General features: G+C 43.4%; 1 protein-coding gene across 6 annotated transcripts in view; it reads left to right on the plus strand.

The window, feature by feature from the left end:
- The window catches only part of ZFYVE26 (zinc finger FYVE-type containing 26), a 70,360-nt gene extending 54,757 nt beyond the window's left edge, over window positions 1-15,603 (plus strand). For 5 of the 6 annotated variants that reach the window (XM_019551399.1, XM_019551400.1, XM_019551402.1 and 2 more), the window contains 9 exons: window positions 1,104-1,313; window positions 2,041-2,259; window positions 4,580-4,777; window positions 6,001-6,203; window positions 7,769-7,910; window positions 9,598-9,657; window positions 10,811-10,993; window positions 11,694-11,738; window positions 13,421-15,603. In XM_019551399.1, the coding sequence (XP_019406944.1) occupies window positions 1,104-1,313; window positions 2,041-2,259; window positions 4,580-4,777; window positions 6,001-6,203; window positions 7,769-7,910; window positions 9,598-9,657; window positions 10,811-10,993; window positions 11,694-11,738; window positions 13,421-13,630 (1,470 nt within the window). In that variant the 3' untranslated portion in view covers window positions 13,631-15,603. The remainder of the gene's footprint in view (window positions 1-1,103; window positions 1,314-2,040; window positions 2,260-4,579; window positions 4,778-6,000; window positions 6,204-7,768; window positions 7,911-9,597; window positions 9,658-10,810; window positions 10,994-11,693; window positions 11,739-13,420) is intronic. The other variant, XM_019551401.1, reaches the window with a different exon arrangement.
- Window positions 15,604-16,256: the final 653 nt, after the last annotated feature.

Here is a 16,256-nt window from a genome sequence, read left to right on the forward strand (position 1 = left end):
CCTTCCAGCCTCACAATCTATGAATCTATGAGCTCCTTGGGTGTGGATTATTCTGTCCGCCTCCTCCAGGCCCCATGATTTCTTAGGCCTTTTTTGTGGCATCATAGTTCATCATTATGGAGAAGATTATAAAGCCACAAACAAAATTAGGACTTCTGAGAGGGCAGGGAACAAGTGGCAGCAACAGATGAACTGTTAAAGCAAAATGGTCCTTGTGTGCCCACATTTAAAACTAGAATGGATGCAAAACCCAGGAATTCAACATACAGAGGAATCCTGCATCCGGTAGGAAAGCAAGGACTTCCAGTAAATAGATCTTTCTTATCTGCACCTTCTGTGCTCCTGTGATTCCATTTGAGCTTAATGACATCCTGAGTCCCTGCTAAGAGAACTTTGACTTCCTTTCACTTGTGAGACAACTATTAGGGTAAAGCTTTATGAGCTTATTAGGTTGTGGCATACCCTTTCTCTGCATCCTCTCAATTCCCATGATTTCATAAGCCTTTCTTTTACGTTCATTATTCTGGAAATAATTGCAGTTCATTTTTATTAAAAATAATGATATCACCAATAAGATTAAGATTTATGGGAGAGGAGGGAATACACAGCAGCAATAAGTGAACTGTTAATCGAAAACAGTCTCTGCATGTAAACTTTTCCACTAAAGATCCTTTGGACTATGTTTCAACCAGTGAAATTGCATGGAACTGAATTTTGCTGTTAAGAATCAATAGTTATTTACAATAGAAACTACAACTTTCCATTTAGACTAAATATCCATCCAGTAATAAAACACAAAAAAATCTCTGCTAAAGGAGAAAATTTTACCTTCATGAATTTAAATTTTTTTTTTTTACTAATCTTTCCTTGATTTCTGGTAGATTTTTCAAGTCTTTCATTACATCTGCAGTAGGAAGATCTTTCCAAATTCAGAATTTGTTAGAAGTGCAGTAATTGGTAAATAGTTGCTAATTGGGAATTAGTGGGGGCGGGGTTTGCAATAAGTGACATCTTTCTTCTTTGGGCAGTAGAATGTCATGGATTTAGCCTGGGAACCTTGTGCTATATTTGTCATGTACTACTAATCAGTGGTTTGGGTTTAGGTTTCTACAAAGATGGGGCTGGATCCCAGTGGAGCATGGCATGCCTGGGGCATGGCTTGCCTTAAAGCTGGGACCTTAAGTGCAGCAAGAGAGAAATTTAGCCGATGCCTAAAACCACCTCTTGACCTGAACCAGCTGAATCATGGCTCGAGGCTGGTCCAAGATGTGATTCAGTACTTGGAGTCCACAGTGAAACCCATACTGTTGGTGGTAAGAGCCTGTTATTCTACTCCCTCTTCTCTCCACCCTCAGAAGACTGTCCCAAAACTGTCAAAGTGCTCGGGATTTGGTGCGGGCTTTCAGAGTATTTTTATAGAAGTAAATGCTGGAGGAGTGTCATGGAATTGTTTTTCTCTTTGACACACATTGGAATGGGTAGTGCTAAGTTTTGCACCACAAATGCTGCAACTGATAGAGGTGCTACACTGGCTGCATCCCACAGAGGAGCTAGGAATCTCTGTATTTCCCTTCTGGGACATTCTTTATTTAGAGTACGTGTGATTCGGGTTTGCTGTAAGCTGTAAGTAAGTACCAAAATTATTCAGACCCCTAGTAATGCTTTGAATTTGTCAGCCAATATCCCAAGAGATCCTTTTCCAATGCTGGTGCTGAAATTTATAAGCAGATGGCATATCTGGGAATTGAATGCATGTTTGAATGTCCACTATGCTGCATATCAGCCGTGAAAACTTAAAATACACTTCTGTCCATTCTGGAGAACAGAAGCATATATCTACAACCTTGCATAAGTACCTTTTGTTGTCAGTGAGTCAAATCATTTGTCTGGGCAGTTTGGATGGAGTTTCATTCCACCTGTAAAAGAAGAGAGGAGGTTGGATGAAAGATGTAGGCTGTAGAGAGGATTAACCCTACACAACACCCCTTTTGTTTTATCCTCCTTGGACATTTCTGTATAGCTTATTCTTCTTCTTAACAGCAGGATGATGACTACTTTGCCACCCTGAGAGAGTTGGAAGCAACACTGAGGACACGAAGTCTGTCTCTGGAGATGGTTTCTGAAGGGAAGATCCAACACAACAGCTACTATCAGGAGTGTTTGTTTTATTTACACAATTATGGCACCAACCTAGGAATTATAAGCTTTTACATGAGACATGACTGCATGCGAGAAGCACTACTACATTTGTTAAATAAGGTGAGTAATGGAATAGGTGAATGGTTAGATCCTCTTCTATCATCTAAATGAAAGCTTAATAAGCAGCCAGGAGTTCTTCAGAGATCATTCAAAATAGCAACCAGGACTGTGCAACATCTGTGCCAACTCTACAGAATCCTGAACTCCTCTATTCCTATTGAGGTTGTAAATTGTGTTTTGACTAGTAGCAACACCACAAGTTTATTCCAGAAAACTGACCTCTGGTACAAGGTTAATTTATGAAAATGAAGAACCTTGTAATATCACCCCATTGCTATACCAAAGAAGAAATAGGTAGGGCAGAGAAAACTGATCTGTACTGCCCTGTGTCATTCATTGTGCTCACATCAGAACTCCCAAGCCTTTGTTCTCATAGCCAAAATCCCAGGCTGGCTATTATGCAGTCCAGTTGGAAGTGTCTTTTTGGTCTCTGACATGCAAAGAACCCTAAGCTATCATCAAAGTGGCCTTCTCTGTTTATTGCCATGGCCAAGAGCTTGTTTAATCAGAATGTGGTTTATCAAGAACAGGACTGTGTTCTTGTATCTGTAAATTAGGGAATCCAGCAGCTGTAGCAGTCTAGCCCAGTGTTTCCCAACTAGTGCGCCGTGGCACAAAAATATGCCATCAGAAATGGACAGGTGTGCCACAGAATTTTGCCATGGCAATGAGCTACAGTAGGTATGAGGGTGGGGAATGCCTTAACAGGTGTGTCGTCAAAAATTTTTGTTAATGTAAGTGTGCCTTGGGCTGGAAAAGGTTGGGAAATACTGGTGTAGATTTAGGTGAATCTGGTGAAAGTAATGCCTTCTATTTATGACTGTACAGAAACTTCCCTGAGATTGGAGGGCTTCAGAATGCACAAAAAGATGAGCACTGGCGGAGCAAGGAGATACTATTTTTGTGAATGACTCAGAAAGACTTGTGCTTCTTCAATCCTCTTTAAGAATAGGGAAAGGGTGACTGAGGGGAGGGGAACAATACAGATTTGGGTCTCCAGAAATACAAATCCAGAACTTCTCAGCAGCCTGAAAGCTGCTGAAAAAGTAAAAACCTCCAAGGTGTTTTGGGATTGTACTTTATGTTCATTGACCTGTCTGGAACTCACATAAGTCTTAGAGAAAACATTCCTTAAAATACCCAATTCTGTTATCTTCCATCTTTTAATTAGTTTAATAATAAATAATTACCATATTTTCCCACATACCACACATACACACACCCCACCTTTTCCCCACAAACCAGCTGTTGGAAATTTTAATACATATGTTAAGCAAGGAAATACTGTACTATACTGTACAGTAGCTTTTGCCAGGGAAAAGAGAAAATAAGGCTGCCTGTGCTGCACAGGGCCCCAGCTCCAAGCTGTGGACAGTAGGAATCCTGCATGCTCACTGCACAGCATATACACAAGATTACTTTCCCACCCCCCACCCCACACACACTCCCATTTCACTTGGTCAAAGGGGACACTGTCAAGCTGCTGCTCAGGCAGAACCTGCTGCCACATGCATTGATGCTAAAGGAGGAATTGTCCACAGACAGCGAGCAACAAGGGGTTTAACAGAATAGCCACAGGTTTTCTCCCTCCTACTGCAGTGCAGAGGGTTTATCTTATTGGGGTGAGGAGTGGTATGCAAGCAGATGTGACAACCAAGTGGCCTTATCAGCTCTGCTTTCACCAGTGTGGTCTAATTAACTGCAATTGAGGATGCCTGTTCTCCGCCCATATTTTCAGCTGCTTGTTCAGATTTGCCTTTAGACTGCATCTTTCCTTCTGTCGTCTTAGAAGTAAATTCTCTTTGAAGAGAACACTCTGTGAGAGGTCAATGGTGGGAGGCAGTCATTCTACCAACTACAGGTTTCAAGTGCTTCGGAACAACTCAAGGTGAAAACCCAGTACTGAAGCTTGGGTATCGAGACTTAAAACAGCAGCCCAGTGAAACCCGATGCAACCGGTGATATGTTTGGAACTATGATTGCAGTTCAGCAGGGGGAGATGTATATTGACATGTTACTTTGTCTTCATTGAATAATTTTATGAAAATATTTCTGTGCATATTGGGTTTTATAACTTGCACTAGGTAATCGGCTTAAATTCTGAAGCCACTCAATCCCCTGAACGTGGGGATTTAAGTACTGCAACAGTGCCCTTTTTAAAAAGAGTTTACTGTATTCCTTAACAAGGATGGCGCCACCTTCTTTCCATAATATTAACCTTTCTGTCATTGCTGTTCTCTCAAACTATGAAACTGTGAAACTTCATGAGATATCCATTCCTGCAGCTGGTGGCCTCAGGCTTTCTTTTCACCTGTTGTAGGAGTGTCCTTCAGAAGTCTTCATTGAAGGGATTTTTGTCCCAAGTTATAAAAGTGGAAAACTGCACATGTTGGAGAACTTGCTGGAAACCATTGATCCAGGGCTGGAAAGCTGGGGCATCTACTTGATAGCAGCCTGCAAACACTTGCAGAAGAAAAATTACTACCACATTCTGTATGAATTGCAGCAGTTTATGAAGGTAAGATGAGGGTAGACAGGGACCTCGTCACTGATGAAATACTGAGTACAGCCCTCCCGCCCTCCCCCCCTGCCCCCAAAGGAAGGATATTACATGGACATGTCTTGGTCGGATTATATTTTTATCTGGATTTCATCTAGTTTCTTTTTTCTAACTTTATTGTTAATGATCCCAGCTTATCAAATAATATATAAAAAAGTAAATACAGATATTTATCTTCTATCAGCAATGCCACCATAACCCAAATCGGTGTCCACAGAAGTCATGGTCTTCATTTCAATTTTTTCCTTTATGTTTCCGTCAGTATTACTTTTGTGTTTCTTCATCTCTAAATAATAACTCACCCACTCCTTTTCCATAGAACTCTGCATAATGCAAATATCGTTATCTTCTACATGTCTCTGCTTTTAAATTTTAGATTTATTTTAAATGTGCTCTTAAGTTTATTCTAAATTTGTTCATAGAATTTGCCTGTCAGTATAAAAAAAAATCATTTTTGGGTTTGGAGACAGGAGAAGACCTTCTTGGCAAATTCCAAAAATGTTCACCAGTTTTCCAAGTAAGCATCTTTTTGCTTTCTCCCCTATAGGGCACTGACTTGATAGGACAACTTCTTCCTTTACTAAAACTTTCTAAACTTTTTTGAAAATAGCCAGTGACTTTTTAGGGGTGTCATGTCTCTTCCAGACTCTTGCAATTGTAATTGCAGCCACTAGGAAATGGGTGATCCATTCCCTGTGGCACATGTTATAGAGGTCTCAGATTTTAATAGGAACAAGTGTCTTCCTATACTTTCCACCCCATATTGTTGGGTAATGATGCTGTGCTCTACATACTTGTTTTATCTCAACCGGGTGGTGGCAACTTTTCTGCAATGGGTCAAATGGTTCATGTGTGTTCAGTTTATATATAACCTTTGTGATTTCATGTGTTAAATGAGCCTATATTAGCACTTTGTTCCTGTTTTCATGTCTTTCTTATTGTAGGGTTGCCTTGTATATCAGTAAAGCACAAGGATTTGCCAGCCACAACAGGGTCTTTTTATGTTAACTCTTTAAGAGTATAACCTACTAGGAATTTTCTGATTGTATAAAAAAACAAGGTGGCCCCTTATGACATAACACACTGTCTAGTCACTTCTGCTTTGCTTATTGTCATGGATTTGGTCTCATGACCCCCTTCACCCTTCTTTCAAAGTTGATTTTTTTTCATGTTTGTCCTAGGATCATGTCCGTGCTGCTATGACCTGCATTAGGTTCTTCACTCACAAGGCAAAGTCTTACACAGAGCTGGGAGACAAGCAGAAATGGCTCCTGAAGGTCAAGGACCATCTCAAAGTCTATCTGCAAGAGGTTTCAAGGAGTTCAGGAAGAAAAAAAATTGTTTGCACTTTTCGGAAGAAAATGTCTGCAGTGGATGTTTCAAGGTACCTGCAGAACAGAAAATGAAATTCTGAGGAAGAGGTTTCATTTGAAATAGTCTTGATTAGAGAAAGCATTTGTGTCTTAGGTCAAGCTTAGCCAAACAGAATCTTTATTTCTTTTTCTTTTTTTTCCTACCATGGGTTTGAGATGAGTGGTATATTTCTTAACCAAGACCATCACTTGTGGCACTGTCAGGTTGTTTAGCACCCACCTTGAATACAACAGTTAAACTGAAAAAGGCAGTAGACCACGGGTGTCAAACTCATCAGACCCTGTGGGATGGATGATTACTATGGGGCTGGTCTATGGGCTGGATGAGTGCAAGGCTGATCCACACACTAGATTGTGTCATGTGCCAGACTGGCCCTGCATGCAGCACCTATGCCACATGCAGCATGCAGATTCAGTGCAAGACCCACTGTCATGAGTCTTGGGTAGCCAGGTCTGGGCTTACTTTGGAATCAAGATGCTGATCAGGGTCAGGAGGAGTGAAAAAATCCAGGGACAAATCAAGTCAGGAAGCCAATCTGAGAGCAAGATGTTAAGAACATGCCAAATTGGAAAACCAAGAGATCAGGCAGAGAGTGAGTTAGGTCAAGCAGCCAGGAGATCAAGCAGAGAGTAGAACACAAGCTGGAAGGAGCAGCAAAGAATCCTGGGATCAGGTTGAACCCGTTTACCTGGACACTTCCTGTTCTTACTCAGGAGCTTATATGTGGGAAGTGGAGGGTCAGCTGACCCTGACCAGCCACTCTGATAGGGAGTGGGTGGAGGGCTAGGCCCTGATGGAGGCTTCAGGCCAGCCGTGTCCAATGTGGGTGGTCAGCTGTAGGGGCAGCAGGCCAGGATGAGTGACTCTACTGGTTAGGCCAAGGACTTGAGTTCAAGGCCACAGTCTGCCCAAAGGCAGCACCCCAAGGGCTGTACCTTTGCAGTAGATTATGCTTTGTTTACATTTATCTGCCTAAAATTGTTATCCAGACAGCAGTCGGCTCTTGCAGTCCTATTCTGGGTCACGTTTGGTTTGTTTCTGGGAGCCCTAACTGAATTTTCATATTTTCAAATGTTGAAACTTTAGTTTAGCCATACTTTTTCTAACATTTGGAGCACTTATAATGACAGCTTTCCTGTGTGCATGTTTGTTTTGGTTCTGCTACAGGTTTTTCTTTTTGTCCCCAATTGAACTCCTTAACCAGGGTGTGTGCACCTGGGGATCCAAATTCCCCTGCTGCTCCTTTTCTGGAATTAAGTGCTTTTTCCTTTTTTGGTGCTTGAGTAATGCTAAGAAGCACTCGCCTGAGGTTCACATTGCATGTTAAATGCATAGTTCTGGAGAGCATTTCACTGCTGCAGGTGGCAGTAGACAAAATAGTCTAATATATTAATACTGTTCCTACTATATATCCATGTTGGCTGCAGCTGAGATCCCATTTTTGTTTAGTTCAGTCATTTCTGTTTTGAGACCCCTTTTTTAAGAACGTGTAGTACCTGGGGATTGAGGTCTCCATTACTGGTTACGTGAATGCTCCTTTATGTTTAGCAAAGTGAGAATTTTCTCCCCACATAGGCACATCAACACAGTAGAGCTCCAAATGGAAGTGACCAAGTTCCTGCATCGGTGTGAGAGCTCGGGGACCTCTCAGCTAACTAGCTTACCCTTGCCCACGCTTTTTGGAAATAATAACATGAAGATGGATGTAGCTTGCAAGGTATTGGCAGCCAGTTGAAATGTATTGCTCTTTCTCTGAAAATACAAACTTGACACTTAAGCTTGACCTGTGTTGTGGTTTAAAGGACAACTTTAGCTCCTATAGCACTAATCTGGCACCTCTTCTCAGTGCAAGACTCACTGGAAATCACACTCAAGTACAACTTGGAGATGTTTGTTCAGGATATTTTTTTAAATAATTTTTAAAAAATTACAGGGTTGGAATAGACTTTGAGGGTCATCCCATCTAACTCTTTGTGCAGATGCTGGGTATGCTATTCCTAGACCAGTGATTCTCAGCCAGGTGCCATGGCATCCTGGGATGCCTTGATTTTTTTCAAAGATGCTACCGAGTGCCACAGAACATTACCACTTCTAGATGTGCAAAGATGATTCACAAGATTAACGCAATGGATTCCTATTTCTAGGTTGAAAACATGCTGACCTGTCACGGCCTTTCTGAGTGCGTAGTGTAACAGAAGAGTTTCTGTAGTCAAAAAGTGTGAAAACTAAAACCTGGTATTTTCTGAGGGGTACCTCATAACTAAAAAGGTTGTGAACCCCTATCCTAGACCAGTGGGGGCAAACCTTTTTAACAGGCATGCCACAAACTAGACTTGCACTTTCCTTGAGTGCCACTCAGATCCCCTTCCCCTGCCCAATCTGCTGCTCTTTCTGCTTTCTACCCACTGTTCCCTGTCTGATCTACTGTTTTGCTTTCTGCTGCTTGTTCCCTCCCTGATCTGCCACATGCCACACACATGCCTGTGCCACTTGTGGCATACTTGCCACAGGTTTGAGCTTCCTCTCCTCTTAAAAAGCTTGAAGTAAATTCTTTTCACAATCCAAAAGTCTAGAGGGAACTACTTCCAAATAGTAATTATTAGTGCCTTTCCTTTTTTTTAATGCACTGAACTCTACAGATGAAAGATGATTTTAACTCTAACCAAAGGATAAGAAGTAGCTGGCCTAGCATTATCCAGTGAGAGTGGCTTAATTGATGATATAACTCATGTCTGTGCTTTTCCTGTGGGTCCTGCTGTCTCCCATTGTTGAAGGTGCTTTTGGCAAGCCTATAAACTATGTTTTGGTGAAAGGTAACACAGCCCCAAATTCTTTCTTCAGTTGGCAGTTAAGCACCTGTATTGTTTTGTGTTTGGGATCTCAAGCTCCCCTTGCATCCTGTGCCAGATCTGGACAGCAAGGCTCCTTGTTGCAGCCCAGGGTACAGGGGTGTTTTCACCCCCAAGGGCATGCAGCAGTGGCACATCTGGCTCCAACCTGGGCACATAGTGGAGCTCCAGTTTCTGCCTTGTGCCCTATGCTGGAGCTAGAGTTGGAGGCAGCACTGCTGCATGCCCTATGTTATGTTGGCAGTTCTAGCTCCAGCATGGGACCCATAGCAGGTCAGCATGGGGCAGTGGCAGGGCTGATGGCCAAGGAAGTAGGGCCACACCCGCGATGTGCCATCTGCTCCTGCTCGCCATGTCTTCCATGGCCCAAGGCCCCTGAATTCTTCAGTAGGCCACTCCCTGGCCATGCCCTCCAATTTGTGGTGGCCTGCCAGATGAAGCAGCTACCTGGGTCTTATGTCTGACACCCCTACTTTGAGCAAATGAGCAGTTTGCATATTGCTGAGTAAGTGTGCTGCTGCTGTCCTACAGTTGACCATTGCAATTTCTCCTTAGGTCATGTTGGAAGGGAAAAACATTGAAGAAGGTTTTGGAATTGCATTCAGAGTCCTCCAGGTATGGGAAACCTGAGCTGTTGCTGCAAGTAATGTTGATCCTTCTATGAAGTACCATAGTTAAGCATGGGACCCTTAGCCACATGCACCTTTTGTCCTAAAGGTTTCAGATCAGTTACTATGTTCACATAACGCAGACACTTTCCTGCTGCATAGATCCTAAACTTCTGTGTCTTGTCAGGGACACCTTTTTGGCAAGGGTATGAACTGTCTGGCTTTAAATTAGCATTAGAGTAAAAAGACCTCAAATTTACTTGCCATTTATTCTTTTTGTTGAGCTTATTTTTCAAGAGAACTCTCTTTCAAAACTGCAGTGATGGCCCTGGAAGCTCTAGGTCAGCCAGAGCTGTGTCTGAACACAGTGGTGTCTGTTCGTCCTACCAAAGGATGTGGGGAAGGGGAAAACACTCAAACAATGTGAAGGTTGAGGCTTTGAGTGCCATATGGAGAGAGAAATAGGCTACTATCTACTAAAGTGCAAGAGATCACCTCTGCCCTGAGCCTGCTCCCCTCTGAGTCTATGAAGTTGCCCCAGGGCTTGCTTGTTGGGTTTATAATATATGCCATTCCTCCCATCTGCTTCACTGACTTGCACCTTGTTCAGTTATTTGCACTGTGCAAAGAATTTTCCCAGGTGTGAGTGGAGAATTCACTATGGCAGTGTTTTATCACCCACCTTGCCCAATCACTGCGGAGTACGTGAGCTATGAGGAAACCAATCCAAAGCTGTTTATGCTCCTATCTGTCCAACCAAGGCTGCAAATATAATTGAGAACTGATTTTTGGAACTCACTAATGTCCAAAAAGTATAGGAGTTGAGAGGCTGGTATAGTATAGTAGGAGTAACCCAGGAGACCATCCACATCTGTAACTTAGCAGGAGCTCAGGAGCAGAATCTGGCTGGTGTGGGGGAAGAACAGATTGCCTTTGCCTTTGCTGCCACTACAGATGTATCTTTGTATGGGCCTGGTGTTTCAGAGCAAAATGGCATGCAGGAACTTCTTGCAGGGATGTACCTTAACATGGAGCACAGGAGTGGTAATGGCTGTTTGAACCATGCCAAATCCTCTTAGAGCACCAGAATACAGCTCCTGACCTGGCCTGATAGGATCTGCCCTGAGTGACCATGTTCCTTTGACACTTGCCACCTTCAGGACTTCCAGCTGGAGGCTATGGCTGTGTACAGCAAAGTGGCCAAGCAGCTGGTAAGGCAGCAGAAATACAGTGAGATCCGGCAGCTCCTCAAGTGTGTCAATGAGTCTGGAGTTGCAGCCAAAAATGATGGGGATGACATCATCCTAAACTGCCTGAATGAGTTCAAGAATATCCCCTCAGAGGTAAGGCTGCCCCTACTACACTGCCCTTCTCATGAGAAATAGGCAAAGGAGAAGTAGGCTATCTATAGTCTCCTGGGAAAGAGGCCATCAGGCTCTTCATGCCCCTTAGTTTATATGTGGTGGTTGAGAATTAGGTGCATGTTCACATGATAACACATGGCTGTTCCAGGGGCATAGCTGGTCTACCTGCTGCACATTCCTAACCCTAAACTGGCCTGGAGCTCTGCAGCAAGTACCTGTAATAAATCCCCTTCTGTGGGATCCTCCCTATGGTTGCTTTTTGAGGTAGGGAGAAGCTCCCTTCTACACACGTCTTAATGGCAAAGATGGTGGAAGAGCAGTGCCAAAAGTGTGTTCTCAGGATCTGCTGTGTATGTAGGAAAGTGCCCATTGAGTCTGACCTGCCCATGACATAGCCTTGACATTGCTGTGGAGAATGGAGATGCTCCCTCTGCTTGAGGTTGCTTGGAAGGGAGTGGAGGAAGGAAAGCTGTCCTATCCTGATCCCTGGAGACAGTGCATAGATGTGGGCCCAGGGGTAAGCAGGCATAAAGGGAAGACTTGGCCGTGGCATCTCATGTACCTGGTTGTGACCTCGTTGACCACTTACCTGTGCAGTGGTTTGGTCCCTGATGAGACAATGATTTGCAAATCATAATCGCTGTTAATTTATATCAACCACTTTCTTTTCTGGGTGCAGGATCTTGACAATCTGATCCAGGATATGGAAAGTGATGAAAACAAGGTGAGTAAAGCCTGGTGGGCAGAACCTTGAACAATTGGTAGGAGCAGTGTCTGGCACATGCAGATTTGCTCCTTAGGCTCTCTGCAGACAGTGCTACCACTACTCCATGTTCCACCCTGGCTCCACAGAAAAGTTTTGGGGCCTGCTTGTTAGACCTATTTGTAGATGTATCTGTGCCTCCTTTTGATACTGAGAACATAAGGATGTTACAGTAGACTTGGAAACCTTTGATTGTTGTCTCTTTTCCTCCTCCCTTGCTTTGTAGTGGTTATCCCTGGGTTTGACAGTGGCATGGGGAATTAAAGGCAACTTGAACAATCACTTGGTTCCATTCAGTTCTTTGCATTGGTTTCTCACAGGCTTATTTAATTTCTTAGACAGCCGATGGGGAATCTGGTGAGCATTCAGTTCATTGTTGTTCCAGGAATCTAGTTTAATTGGGTAAACACCTGGTACCTCCTCTCTCTTTGTTTTGACAGCTTTTCTTTTTTGCAGGGGAAGTTTAGGATGCAAATGCGTGAATCATAGGCACTATTAAGTTCTCTACTCTCTTTAATACAAGGCTCTCAGTGGCTTTACATTTACATATGAACAAACTGGCCCAGAGTTTAAGTGATTTTCTTAGTCCAAGGTCATAGAGTAAATCAGTGGCAGAGCTGGGAGTCCTGACTTCTACCAGACTTTCCATTTTCAATAATGTAAGAAACTGTTTAATTCTATTGCAAAAGGCTCAGTAACTAAAATGACCCCTTAGGCTCAGACAGTAGGAGAAAATCTGTCTATGAATGTTGACTGTGGAAATTTGGAGGTGTTTAAACATGAACTAAATCTAATGACCATAAAAGCATCGGGATTTTTATGCGTTAAGGAAGTGCCGGTCAGTAGCAAAGGCTAACAGTATAAACAGACATTGTCAAATGTCATGGATCAGCTGTGCTGAGATGCATCACCCAATCATTGTCCCATTGATGCTACAGGACAGTGAATGAAGTGCTCTCCCAGGGCTTGAGGGGCCAAGTCCTGTGCACCCTGGGAATTTCTGCATAGAATGCAGCCCCTCAAGCCCTGGGAGCAGCTGTCTGGCTTTCCCTGCTTCCTGAGATGCACCCCTGGGATCTCGAGGGTGACTCAAATTGGTACTAGCTTTATTGTGGCCATGTTGGCGTCATGAGAAAAGGCATGCACATCTATTTACAGTCAAAGGTTTCATCTGTTCTTGGTCTTGAAATCACCACTCCTATACCTCTCTTGCATCAATATGCATGCCCTCTAATCCTACAGCCTGATGAACTGGGTTTCCCAGTAGGCCCTCATTCAGACCTGTCAGGGGTGACGCATAGGGGGTGCACATGTACCCCCTGAGCGTGGCGGGGCACCCCCTACAAAAAGGCAGTGCCGGGGGCAGTCACCGCTCACCACCCCACTGCCAACACAACTGGTGGTGTCTGTGGGAAGTCCGTGATCCCCGCTGACCGCTGCCAACACTCCCGGCGGTGGCAGTAGGTGATCGCCGATGCTTGGTCAGCACTTGTGGCCCCAACGGCACTGACGGCATCCGCAGGATCTCCCTTGCTTGCCACTGCTTCCCCCTCCCCCCCCAGCCACTGGGGACACGAGTCATTCATGGAACCTGTTATAGATGAGAACTGTTAGAGATTTCAACTGCTGGCTTTTTGTTTCAGATCCGAGCCTACCTGCTGTGCAACAAACTGCGTTCTGCCTACCTAGTCTCGGTGAGGCAAGAGAACGCTAGAGCCGTTCAGCTGGTCCAGCACGTACGTCAACTGGCTGAGGACAGCGGAGAAGATGTTGTACAGACCATCTGTGCCCAGTGGCTTTCAGTACACCAGCCCAAGCCAAGGAGTTGGCTCTCCCAAACCACTAGGAAATAACTACAGCCCCTGTAAAGGGAAGACTGAATATGGCACAGGGATGTGCAGTTCAGTGATCTCTCATTGAGAGGGAAGTCTCTTGACTGGCTTTGGTGGCAAGCAGGAGATGTTAATGTGCCTCAACTAAAGGGAAAGGAATTACTTCATGCAAGTGCCAATCTTGTGTTGTGGTGACCAACAAGCTCTACCTCAAGGGGGTGTTTTGTAAATGTTAAATCTGAACAAACAGGACTTAAGGATGATGGAGGAAAGCACTTCTCCTGTGTTTTGAAAGGCACTAAACATTGTTGGCATTTTGTTTTAGCCCAGCAAACCTGTGTATAGACGACGACAACCAAATCCCATGTTGGTTCAGCATAGACTGTAGCAGACTCATTGATTCCTATTATCCAGAACCATTTTATAGAAAATCCATAATCACGAGGTGGGAGAAATTTTGTTTCCACTTGCATAGATTTCTGACTGAATTTTTGATGTGACCTTTTTAAAAAGGATCTATACTAATTATTATCACTAACTTTTTTTACACTAGCACAATGTGCACAAATTCCTTAGTTGGTTTTCTGAAAGGTAGAGGCTGGTTCTATTTGGGAGGTTTCTGTGTGCGTTCACACGATCAGGTGTTTGCCTACAGGGCCCTTAATGAAGAGAGGCAATCCAAAGGGATGCATTTCCTGATGAAAGGAAAACTTTTAAACTAGGGCAGGCATGTTGAATGAATGACCGATCTTTTTCTTTCCTAACTTATCCTCCATGATTTAAATTGCTTTGTAATAGGTATGGCATTGGATGATTGAAAGGACCCTTTTTCTCTTCATTTTTCTTGGCTGGAGTAGATACCAGCTGAATTAGAGCATTTCAGCACAGTGGGAAATGTAGCTTGCTTTCAACAACGAGGTGTGCATGGCAAAATTTAACAGCCTTTTAGAGATGTCGCACATGAAGGCCTATCCCAAAATAGGCAGCACTTGTTCTCACTACAGCAGTCTTTCTCCTTCAGACAGTTATACACTTTAGACTGACTTTTTTTTTTTTATTAATAAAGCTGTATTGCTAAGGTCATCAAATGGCCACACCCTTGGTCTGGAATGCACTGGAGATGGGCAGAAACCAGTGTGGCTCAAGTAATGTTCCTTCAACAGTTGCTGCTGCAGAGTCTCTTTCTCCAGGTGCCTGCTGCTGACTTGGAACAAAGCAAATGCCAGGTTCTCCCAGTCCACTTTGCTTGCCAGGATGCATCTCTAGTGTGAAGTGGCTTTATTCTGGAATATTGGAATAGGCTGCTACTTCTCTGCTGCTTTTATTCAGAGAGAAGAAACGAGCAGCATACATGAGGATTTTTAAGTGTTTCTAGCTCTGGCCTCCCCAAAAAACACCTGTACTGACACTGATATAGTCTGTTAACTTTTACCTGTGGAGAACCCCATTTGTCATATAACAACACCTAGTGCACTGGTTCTTCACTTGCCCCAGATGCGGTGTTTAGTTTCTGAAGTTCCACTACATGAGGAGGCCAATGAATATATTAGCACCATTTTTATACTTGCTACACCAACAAAGCATAGATCTCCGGGAAAATGAAAAGGTAGTTAATCTTCTCTGGAGTGTTTCGTGACCACTGTCCCACTAAGGTGCCTTGCCCTGCTGATGATGCTTAGCTCCTTGGAGTGTGGTGTCAGAGGAGCTAAGCAGTTGGTAGTGACTACATTTAGCTTACAGAATCCTCCACCCCCAGTTTCAAAGAGATCCCAGTAGTGAGCAAAGCTAATAAAAGCAGCTTTTATCATCCTAGCCAGACTGAACTAGCTTTCCACTGTGTTGCAGGGTCAAGCTAATCGTAAGCATATGTTGGAGTAATACCACCTTGACAAGTACAGGGGAGAAGTTAGTGCTATCAATGGATAACCAGATAAGCACAGCTGTAGTAATGATTTGCCTGTTCAAGATCCTCCCACAGCTCTGTATTATACAGGGGAAAAAATGGAGACTGCCACATTGAACAGTTATTTCTGTGTCTGCCTTTCTGCTTGACCTCTTTGCACTGTACTTTATGCACTTTATACAGTGTTTGTTGCAATTTGATAGTCCTTAACTCCGTGTTGTAGGGCTCCTTTTTTTTCCCTTATCAGCAGAACTGGAATTTCAATCCTGACACAAACTGGCTTGTATCATGAGTATTGTGATTATTCATGGGCTTAGAAACCCCAGGCATCAAATTAAGTGGAGCACTGACACTTAGAAGAATTTGTATAGTGGTGACTGGACTGTTTTACAGTGAACAAAGGATAATAATAAATATTATTAGAAAAGATCTTTTTTCTCTGTCCCTCTTTATTTTACTGCTAGCCTGTTTGCTGTTTTGGGAGTATCTAGTCTGCGGATACATCTAGCTCAAACTAAATACCACATTTACTCACATACCACACACAGCTTCCCCACTACAACGTTATCCATTGAAAACTGGTGTTGTGTCTTTAGCAGAGAAGCTGATTTTTCTTCTCCTAGTAGCAGTAGTGGCTACTGCCTTCTCAAAAACAAGATCTAATTTGAGGGTGTGAGGCATACATGAAAAATTCGGTAAGCAAAAATGCCTGTTGGGTTGTTTAGACCAGGAAGCCAGTGCATT

This window comes from Crocodylus porosus, unplaced genomic scaffold, assembly GCF_001723895.1.
Source record: "Crocodylus porosus isolate Cpor-Errol unplaced genomic scaffold, CroPor_comp1, whole genome shotgun sequence".
Lineage (NCBI taxonomy): Eukaryota > Metazoa > Chordata > Crocodylia > Crocodylidae > Crocodylus > Crocodylus porosus.